This window comes from Haliotis asinina, chromosome 15 (assembly GCF_037392515.1).
Source record: "Haliotis asinina isolate JCU_RB_2024 chromosome 15, JCU_Hal_asi_v2, whole genome shotgun sequence".
Classification (NCBI taxonomy): domain Eukaryota; kingdom Metazoa; phylum Mollusca; class Gastropoda; order Lepetellida; family Haliotidae; genus Haliotis; species Haliotis asinina.
The window spans coordinates 49,819,234-49,830,568 of record NC_090294.1 but is presented as its reverse complement, the minus strand read 5'-3'; the positions used below and the strand labels follow the sequence as shown (position 1 = coordinate 49,830,568).

At 42.2% G+C, this 11,335-nt stretch overlaps 1 protein-coding gene across 1 annotated transcript; it reads right to left on the bottom strand.

The window, feature by feature from the left end:
• Positions 1-917: 917 nt before the first annotated feature.
• On the bottom strand, positions 918-11,315 carry LOC137265411 (vitelline envelope sperm lysin receptor-like). The gene is made up of 10 exons (XM_067800808.1): positions 10,640-11,315; positions 10,056-10,099; positions 8,539-8,578; positions 6,601-6,782; positions 5,597-5,751; positions 4,518-4,666; positions 3,518-3,608; positions 2,697-2,850; positions 2,083-2,128; positions 918-1,379 (listed from the first exon to the last, which is right to left on the bottom strand). Exons 2-10 carry the CDS (start codon positions 10,095-10,097, stop codon positions 949-951), a joined length of 1,290 nt encoding a protein of 429 aa, XP_067656909.1. The 5' UTR covers positions 10,098-10,099; positions 10,640-11,315; the 3' UTR covers positions 918-948.
• Between the last annotated feature and the right edge of the window lie 20 nt (positions 11,316-11,335).

The following is an 11,335-nucleotide window of genomic DNA, read 5'->3' as shown; positions in this document are numbered from 1 at the left end:
TCACTTTAACACCGATGTATAAGAACTATTTTTCTTATATACAGTGGAGTTTGGCCACGGTCTCACCAGCGATAAATGCTGCTCGAGGATGGTCAGATGAAATGGGGTCTAACCTCCCGTGAACGATTGTTGTAAACACTCAAAACTGTGCGATACTATGGGGCACTGACGAGTGATGCTCAGACAGCTGGACTTGAAGGCGAGCTGCCCTTGCTCTATTTTCTAACTGCAGAGCATCGGGCAGGGTAATTACAAGTAACATCTTGTGTTTTAACAAGACCCTGGCGTTCGAACCACTAACTTTTCTGTGAAGATGCTGTCCAGAACCAGCTTGTCCAGAACACCGGATCCCAGACAATAGCAGGATTAACGTGTCAGCAGATACTGTTTTATGTATATATGCTCCAATATTATCACTGGATTAGTGCCAATGAGCATCTGTAAGGTGGACATTAGGCGCTTTACAATTGCTCTACCAACTGACAATACTGTATAGAGATGTCCAAACAGTTCAACTTGCAACTGTACCGAGATGCAGGAGGTAATTTCTGCAATCAAGTGAACAGTTTTATGCCGCTTTTGTATTGTGCAGCAGCATGACAGAGGGGACACCAGAAACAGACTTCATACATTGTTCCCATATGGGGAATCGAACCTGGGTCGTCCGTGTGAAGAATGTCCTCATAAAAACTTAATGACCTCTACAAATAGGTTTTCGCCATCACATGTATGCTTCCAAGGTCCCTCGAAATTGTCGTTTTCATTTCTGACGGGTGAGAAATGCTGAACGCCGCACCTGAAACCTTGGTGGCAATTGCAATGCCTAACATTTCTGCCGATTTCGTTCAGAACTAGGACAATAACCAACGGCCATTTTTTGTGTGTTGGTTTAACGATGGTAAATAAACAAGGAACACTTTATCTGAAACCCAAACTTTATTTCAACAATCACACTTCACTGTGGCTGGTGTAAGAAGGTATTTTACCTCCCCTGGGGAATTTGACTGTGCATGGTTTCTCCGTGTCCAGATGTGCAAAGCTGTTTGTGTTGTTCTGAGAATGGCAAGAGCATATACATCCCTCATCGCAACATCTGAAATCTGGCTGGCCATTCCAAGTGCAACCGCAAGGCCTCCTGGCCAATACATTGACCTTCGGTGCCAACTTGTACCCTCTCGTCCGCCTTTCGCACGCGCATATAACTCCTACGAGTGCTGTAAGAACAGTCAATGCCATCATCATCACTACTGGCGTCCAAATGTACACCCTGGCTACCCAAGCATGAACGGACGCCTGTCTCCACAGAAGCTGATCATGTTTCCGGTTGTCGATTATTTCTTCAGAATATAAACCAGAACAAGCCGGAATGAATCTCTCGTCTGGAAATATAGAATAAGAGTGTATAAACACCTGTTCAGAAAGCTTAATCAAGAAGGTAACCGTGCGAGTTCTCGCTATGAATTCGAATCAGGAAACTGAACTGGGTACAATCAAGGGTAACCAATACTTGAGATTTTTCTCCTTATTTGTGGCCAACTTTTGATATTTGGCGATTCCATGTCAACTGTCAAAACGTAGGCCCATTTCCGCGAATAGGTGAAAGGGTTGCTCAGTCTGTATCAGTCAGACTAACGTCCGTCTTAAAGACTTGCGTGCATTCAAGATTCAGGAGTGCGATCGTATCTTAACTGCAGACAGATCTCAAGTGTGTCCCTCACTGGATTGTCGCGTCCACACTGCATTGTTACAAACACAATGGAGTCAATTTTTTAATCTAACTACACTGGATAAAAGAGAGTCACGTGCGGCGTTCATAGTAAGTGCCGTAACAGCAATCTTTTGTTTTCTTTATTGATTTCCACCCACGGGTCCCTGCCTCTTATTAATAATCGTGCAAAGGATAAACAACGAGCATTATTTTACGCGCCTTTTGAAATATTCACGGAATATCACGAGGCAATCCAGATACAGGCTTCACACATTGTACTCATGTGGGGAATAGAATTCGGACTTCCGCATTACGAGCGAACGCTTTAACAACTGGGCTACCCCACCGACCCAGACAGGAAGAACCTAACCTACCGGATGTGGATTTCCGTCTTCTTCCATTGGCTACAGCGCAAGAGTCCTGGTAAATGGTAAGGAATGATTTGGTAAGATCCAGCACCTCTAATGTTGACAATGCTTCTGTTACATTATTCAGGACGCAAAGGCAACAAATATAGTCAGGTTCACAGCAGTGAAAAAAATGTTATGTTTAAATTTCTTACCACAAAAGGTTGCTCAAAATATGACAATTACTTGTTGCAATCTATTATCTGAACTGTCGGAAGTCAGATTATCGCATTAAATAAAATGAATTTGATCTGCCTGCATGATTTCTGGCACACCAAACGTTGCCTTGCAGTCGTAGGTACCACGAAACATGACAGTATTTTCAAAGGCAAAGTAAATCGAACTTAATATTTGTATCTAGGCGAGGCATTTGACCTAGGAAATCGAACCGGACCTTAAATGACAACCGAAGGCTTCACTCGCAGGCTTACATCACCGCCAAGATGACAGGACAAGAACCTCCATCTCGATAACAGGAATCAAACCATGTCTTCACCTAAACTAGCACACCTGTACCAACCCACCTTTTCGCAAAGGCGCCAACAAGAACATTGAAATAATACCGTAAGATTGAGACTCACCCCGTTACAGTTTCTGTCACAGAGAGTGAAGTTGCACTGAAACCGAATAGGTTCCTTGTTGGGGAAGGTGAAAGCGTTGAAGAAAGGGCTGTAGCAGGACAGGCCTTTGGTGGTGAAACCCTTGTTCTTTTTAATGAACCATCCGTCACCGCACCTGGAGGTTAAGTTGACAAGTGAAGAGTAGGGTAAGGGTAAAAAGAACTGATATGTAAGAACAAATGAAAATGCATGTCAATCTTAGCCGTGTCCATGAATTCAAGACGACGCACACAGTAACAAATGTCTCTACAGACCCTGGCAGACATGGTCATCACTTGGTCACATGTCATGGTTAACACAAGGGACGACCAATGAAGATCAGCGTTAGACTGTCTTGCGTAACCCACGTTTCCGGTAAGAGACGACCGACGGTCAGGTGGTCAGGTTTGTTGGCTTGGTTGGCATGTCCTCGTATCCCAATCAATGCGGATGCTGTTTATGACTGGATCAGACTATATGTTACAGACCTTCGCCAAAAGGGGTGGAATATTGCCCAGTGCGGCGTTAAACAACCAACCAATACCTCACACGTCAGGCACAACATTCAGAAAACTCCAGCCGTTCCAGTCAATACAAAATGTGGGCTTCCAGGTTATATTTTCACGTTATCTGTTTCCAAAATCACTTACACATGCCGCCAGTCAGTTTTGTAAGAATTTGGAAGCGACAACCAGCAAAAGGCAGATCGATCACGAAAACTTTCCTTCCGTGTTTTGAATCTATACAATTCTCCCCAAATCAGCTACCCCTGATCTGATTATCCCAACCACCCGTGCACTTACCCCGACCTGATCAGGGGTAACCTAGCTCCTGTGTTTATCCCGATAGCGTCGCATGATACAGGTCGCAGACCGCGTTCGTTGGGAGCAGTACCTGCAATGTCGTGAAAAACATGAGTGATCAAGTAGGTTCGAATTAACATTAGCGGTTACAATGAGCTGACAACGACAAAGACAGAGGTGAAGCGCTGTCCACACGAAATATTGGGTTGCCCTAAAAGCAACTCCATTTCTTCGATGCACAGTGAAAGAAGAGCACGTGACACGAGATTAAAGGTAATTTCCCCCTCATTACAAGAGTTTAGTTTTACGCCGCACTCAGCAATGTTCCAGCTATAATGTCAGCTGTTTAAATAATCGAGTCTGGACCAGACAGTCCCGTGATCAACAGTATGAGCATCGATCTGCGCGATTGGGAATCGAACTTGACCATCCGATCGGTTAGTTGCCTCTTTCGACAAGACAGTGCATGTTTGCAGTGAGTGAGTTTAGTTTTACGCCGCTTTTAGCAATATTCCAGCAATATCACGGCGGGGGACACCAGAAAATGGGCTTCACACATTGTATCCACGTGGGGAACATGTTTGCCGTGTAATGACGTGCCATCAAACTTGAATTGTGCAAGTCTCGTGTACCTTTGCGGATTTCACTATCTACGTGCAGCATGATATCTGGTCTCAATCTGTTCAGTGTTCGAGTGACGTTTTCGTGTATCTTTACATGTACAAATCTAACTACCTACGAAGAAATCATGTACATACCTGGATGCTTAACGTTTTTACAATCTGTATATGCTTTAGTTTGATATATTGTGGTTTCAGGAAATGAATTTTGAAGTCTAACGATTCGTTTTCTATCAAACACGCCCAAAACAGAAAAGAAAAACAGACTGGGTTCAAACCTATTGCGCTACTTAGTACAACAACCCGTCCATTTCTTTTAGAACAAATCATTCAGCTGGATATATCAATATTAATCAGTATCAGAGGGGGGGACAACTCACCTGTAGCCGAGGCCTTCAGCCGCACCTTGCGTCCTACCGCCAGCCGTTGACCATGCATGTCTCGCCCCAAGACGTCAACCAGCAGCAGGCGAATGTAGGCCTTTGTGTTCTTCCCCTTCCATGACTGCACATCCTTTGGTGCCATCCGGCTGAAAATATCAGATTGAAACTACTTTCGTGAGATTGTCAATCCCATCAGATGACGGGTGTCTTTTACCAAGTGAGGTTAGGTCTACGCCGCATTCAGCAATATTCCAGCAATATCACGTCAGGTGACACCAGAAATTGGTTTCACATTGTACCCATGTGGGGAATCGAACCCGAGTCTTCGCTTTGACGAGCGAACGCTTTCACCACTAGGCCATACCACCGCAAGGACGGGTAACAGAGCCTAAAGAAAGGCGGCATACAACTGAATCTGACCTACGTAATCTTTAACATGAAATATGGAATGTTCCTTTCTCTAACTTCCGACTGATTTGGGCTTAGAGAATGGCGTTCCGTAAGAAGTCAAGTCTGCAAATATCATAAAACTGGCTTTAGTACAGTCATTGAATTAATGGGACAATACGAGAACTTTAATATGAAATGCGCATGTACCTAAAGTCCAAGTGTTTGTTGTTTAATGCCGCACTCAGCAATATTCCAGCTATCCAACGGCGGTCTGTAAATAATCGAGTTTGGACTAGACAATCCAGTGAACAGCATAAGCATCGCTCAACGCAATTGGGAACCGATGACATGTGTCAGCGAGACTGAAACCACGAGCCTGTTAGTTGTTTCTTACAAGAATGAGGGTTACTGAACAACCATTTTAATCCTGATCGTCAATGCTGTCCAGTTATTCTGACGCCCATAATACAACTTAATGAATATTGCCTTAGGCAAGAAATGTTCCAGCTATTGGCTGCGACCTAATAACCGTCACATGGCGTTAAGCCTGATACATGTACGTGCACACTGGTGGAAAATCTGGGACCAGTGTAACCATTATGCCACGTCCCATTGGCACCATTCGCTTTCCCGATTCACTTCTCATGTTTTCAAAAACAAAAAATTGACCAATCACCGGTAACTACCTAGCTCCGATCTTCAGCTGTTTGGTGAGCTGCTTATTCTTTGGATCGAACGTGCACGTGACGGTGTACTCTTCTTGACTGTGGTGTACGGCAGTACCCGGAGGTCCGTAAGACACGTACACCTTCAAGACGTACACACGGGCACCTTTCCGTTTCTAAGGAAAGAGTAAAATGTTAACATGCGACATTAGACATAATACCACAACTCCACAAAAGTATATTAATACTGGCCAATACCTGATATAACATTAATTGGCTGTGGAAACAAATCAGTGCCCTGTATTAAAGTAAGCGAGTGTATTGACATAGAAACGATTCAGGGATGCCAAATACATTCATGTCCTTACATAGTTAACCACATGGTTGGTTAGGCTAAATAAAAATAAGAAATGTTTCTCGGGCATAGGCGCGTCACTTATTGTGCGCGTAACTATTTTTTACTGCCATTTTTTAAAAATAATTCTGACTTTGTCGCGTCCCGATCAAATATTTGTCCACTATAAGAATGAGTGTAGGAAAGTGTGACTGAATCTACAACTCATGAAGAAGTGCTAAACTTTACAAGCTGTATTTCTGAGAGAAAAAGGAAACACGTCTTCCTCCATCGCCACTTTTCTACCAGAGCTTTTTCAAAAGTCCTACCGCCCTCGTCACTTTTGACAAAAAATGTACCCGAGAAACATTTATGCAGCCTTAGTATTCATGAGCTTACTTTCATGAATCAAGAGGTGAGGCAAGAAAAGAGCTAGTTATTTATGTTTTGCGCCACTCTAGCACTATTGCAGCAATATCGTGGAGGGGAAAAATGTCCTTCACACGTTGTGTCCATATAGGGAATCGATTCGGGTCCTAGTGTGACGAGCAGACGCCTGAACCACTAGACCCTTGTAAGTAATCACGGCGTTTTAAATAGGTGATGTTTACACATATTGAAACTTCCTTTCTTGATATCATAAACTGAGTTTTTCATGTCTGTGAAACTGTTTCTCAAGGTCTCCCAGTACCTGGAACATGCAGGGATGAGCGCCGTGACCAGGGTATCCGACTGTCAGCTTGTAGTTAACTCCGTCAGTCGAGGTGAAGTTCTCGCGAGACTTGGCACAGGCTGCATTGGCCGCTAAGTCTAAATCTGTTACTATGGCGATTTCGGCACCTTTGACATTTTCCTTTCCGCAGTTGGAAGTCACTGGGCAAAAGACATTTCAAACTCACAAAAAAGACATGAACATTGCGCTAACACGAAGCTCATTTTACACTGAACGTTGGCTGTAAGCTCCAAGAGCCAAAGCAATGTCAGGCATGCTGGGTGGAGAAACGGAATGTTCTGCACTCGGCGATAAATACTGAAACTGTTTTTGGCCTGACGATCAAGCACATTGACCACTAGTCAACCCCCCAAAACACAGCCGGTCAGAAGAAAAAAAGGGGACAATTAAACGCCACTGAGGACAATTACTATAAATGCACCTAACTCATTTTCTCCATTGCAGAAAATACACTTGTCAGTGGATTGTTAAGGAAACGTCTGGAGGAAAAGCAATTATCACTGGTTACAAGTTCAGCTCAAATGTTCATACACTGTTCATACCATTTTATCAGTATCAAACTGGTAGCATCAAATTCATGTCTTAACGACTGTCGCATACGAGTAATTTTTCACAGGTAAAATGGTTTCTTTGCCGAGTTAAAGGTCACATGCAACGTAAAACACAACTTTGCAGATTCTGGTACCTTTCGGTATGCATTTACCGAAACAAATCATAAAAAATGCCAATTCAAATGCTGTGTTGCGCTGCGTCCATAACGCATGCGCAGTAGTCTAATCTTGGTTGTGTACACAAACAAATAAATAATCTACTCGTTACGTAAAAAAAACTTGTTGATTGTGGTAAGCAGTCTGTCACAGAGAAAGCTCAGTGTCTGGTTTATTCACACCTATATGTCTGCCTGCCTGTCTGCTAAAGACAACATGCAATACACAGCTTCGATCACTGACCACTTAACACCTATCAGACTATACAACAAAGAAAATAAGTTGATTTATGACACATTATGTAATTAGGCATACACATGACATGTTTTTATGTCTGGGTTGCAAACATACTACATTCATTTTTTTCGGATGGCTGGATCTGACGGAAATTGGCGCAAACTCTTGTCAGTTTCAAGTCCTGCTTTGTACTTGGACGAATGACAGTTTCCAGCCACGCAGTAGTTTACCATCTTTACTGACATGATTTTTGATTGGATCGAGCGCAAATTCAGAGAACATGTATTTTCCAAACCCAACATCTCTATTTACATTCTTCATGGATAACGACTTCTTTTAGTGTATATGATTTTGGTTAGACAGCAGTATATGAATCCATACTGAAACGACGCATCAAGTACACAAAAAGAAGTTGTTATCCATACAGAATCTTACTTTCTTGTGACTGGCTGCACTTCTAAAATGCCCATCAAACAGATCATCTTTCTGTACACACAGTGAACCCTCAGCATATCAGCAAATGAAACAGCCAATCGGAAACCGTCGTTACACTTGAATGCATATCCACCCGCTACGACTGGGTTCGGTCTCCCGAGGGCTTCGTTTCGAGGGAAGTAAGCCCAAGTACAAAATATTGCACTTTTGAATCGCGATTGTACGCTTATAATTTTGTTTATTTGTTTTTTTAAAAGCCGCAATGTATATTATATGTCATGAATAAGTGATAAATGTGTTAATTATGTTTGATTTTTTTGTTGCATGTGACCTTTAAGTGGGTTACGTTATCAATGTGTCCATATATTAATATTTTTAAGTGGAAAATTCATTAATTGAAATAGTGTAAAACTGACTGATTGGGTTTAATGTGCCCATGTGGAACCCAGACATTAGCTTGACGAGTGCGTGTGCATGTTCAACTCCGCACTTCCAGTACGTTGGGCAGAATACTTACATCTCAAAATGTAGCCGGGGGGTATAGCAGCCCAGACACTCTGCAAAAACGAAGATATAGTCGGCTACAGCTAAACATTTCCATACAGACAGGCGTTTGAGGCGACAACGCTTGTTTCAAGTGTAACATGACTTGACAGAACAGTTACGTAGCAGAAAAAACAATGTGCCACGTCCCCAAAATTTTACGTCCCCAATATTGAATGTTGCACGTGCTGCGTGGTGTTTTGGCGTTAGTTGTACATTCCAATGTGCTGTATTTTCCCAGTACGGGAGTTCAGAATTGAATAGTTGTATCAAAGCAATTTAGTTACCAGAAATTATTGTTCTCATAGAAATGGACTTAACCTACAAGTATTAAATCCGTAAATTACGTTTAATCGGCGATTTTGTGAGCTACATTAAATGTAAACCTTGTTTCAATAGTTTTTTTCAAGCCGAGTAATGATTCTTCCCGTCGGCGCCATGACGCTAATGTGAGTCAGTCACAATACAGTGGCCGACATCCATTTTCCGTCTATCACGTCACGCTTTGACACAGGCGACCCCTCCAAAACGGGAATTTCCTACGCTGTCTAATGACGCACTGATCTGTTTATAAAACGCCCAGCGGTATTCTCCATCGATCCACATATAAAACAAAACCAGTCATCAACGAACTACTGGGAAAAACACTGAAAACAGACTTATCCCATTTAAAACACCTATCTTGAAAACATTCGTACAGGTATTCAAGTTACGAACATAACGTTTCAAACTTCAAACTTTGTGCAGAAAAAAGTATGTAGGTATCTACAGTTCAAGATCGACTGAAAAACCAATTCCTTTTGAGAAATGAGTTTCTCACTAAACTTGATAAAGTAGAAACTAAATACATAAATTTTTTTGGCCTGTCCTATAACTTCCGATTCAAACAATTATGTTTATGACAATTATCAGTCTAAATATTTTGAGGCTAGATGTGATCGATCATTCTACCTCAGAACCGACAGCGAACTAGATGCGTGTCAAATGGAACTGCTCATGTCAATCACTGGTCCAAGCAATTTCATTCTTGATCATATTTACATATCTGCTCGCGCGTGTTTGCGTACGTGTGGGTTCAAGTGAAGCAGCAGTATGCTGTAGTTTTGTGATGACGTAATTGTTTTTCATTTGAAATGTAAAGATCTGAGCGAATATATTTTTACGCTGTTTTTAGAAATATTCCAGCAATATCACGACGGGGGACACCAGGAATTGGCTTCCCACATTTAAATCATGTAGGGATTCGAACCCGGTTCTGACGAGCCATAGTTTTAACCACTTGGTTACCCGACTGCCTCGAAGTTATTTTAATAAAATCTCTGAATACATTTATCTCGATATTTCCCGTTCACATACACCTCGTGGTGGTTTTATTGACGTCATTACTGTGAGGCCAGAAAGTCATTACCTGTTTATCACCAAATTAGTTTGGTCTGGAACCCCTGTTGTATCACGTCATAGAGAATGAAATACTAAAATTATTAGACTTACCGTCACACAGGCGATCACCAACAGAACTGGAACTAGCGACATGACTGAAAAACAAACGGATCCATGAATACACATCCATTTCATGTCCTGCCCACGACGATCGAGTGGTCAGGTTCACCATCTTGGATAACGCATGACATCGTGTTCCACCTACAGTGGTTATAGGACAATCACTGGATGGTCTAATCAAGAGTAGATAATCTACAGATGGAAGTCGGTGAAGCTACAGTAGTGTTACGTTAACAAACAAATCCTGCAAGATAGCTTGTTCTAGCTGAGGATGTCATACCAATACCAAAAGAAAGTGCCTTGCAAAGTGGGATTATATGTAGGCCGTTGGTCTGTTGCACATTTAATTTATCATGAAATAAATTAAAGGAGCCCGAAAGTATGAATTTTCAGCAGCCTTCGAGGAAAAGGAGTTACGGGCACTCCAAAACCAACGGTAGGATGGTCTGGGATTCCTCATTCGGGTTGTCAACATATTTAATATAATACATGTCGCTATATGCCACTATTACAGCTAACTGTTAACATGTTACATGTATGTAAAACATGTAATTATTATAAGTTTGACGTCTCACCTGCAAGCTAGAATCCCCAACCGAAGGGGCTGAAGCCGGTCACTTGTGTCGGGAACATCCAAGTTTCAGACCAAGTCATAGTGACTGGTCTGTGTTCGTGTGACACACTTCTTCAGTCATTCCACCAAAACGTTGTGTGCAGGCCTAGATACGGCAACCCTATATCATCAGTCACGATATAGAAAGCTGACCGCATATGCGGGCGATATTTGCACGTGAAAAATGTAAACTTTGCGTTACACGTGCACCAGTAGTCGTGTTAGATCGGATTGTCGTCAAATGAATTTTGGTGTTCATACTTAGACTTGCTCAGTGAATCCAAATTCATAAGTTTGTATGAGAATAGTATCACATTTTTTTAATGCGATCAGATATGTCCAGAACAAGATATGATCCCTCGCACTATTTACCTCTTTTTAAATATAAAAGCGAATAGTTACAGACTGAGTTTAGTTTCGAGCAGTATGCCAGCAATATCACGGCGGAGGACACCAGGACATCACACATGTTCCCCATGTGGGAAATCGAAGTTGGGTCTGAGGCGTAAAGAGCGAACGCTTTAACCACTAGGGTACCCCATCGCCATTTCAAATGGAACATGTGCAGGAAGTTCCAAACAGACACACTTGTACAGACTGGATTTGTTCACATACACCGTGGAACAGTTATAACACATCTGAAACAAATACATGTAGT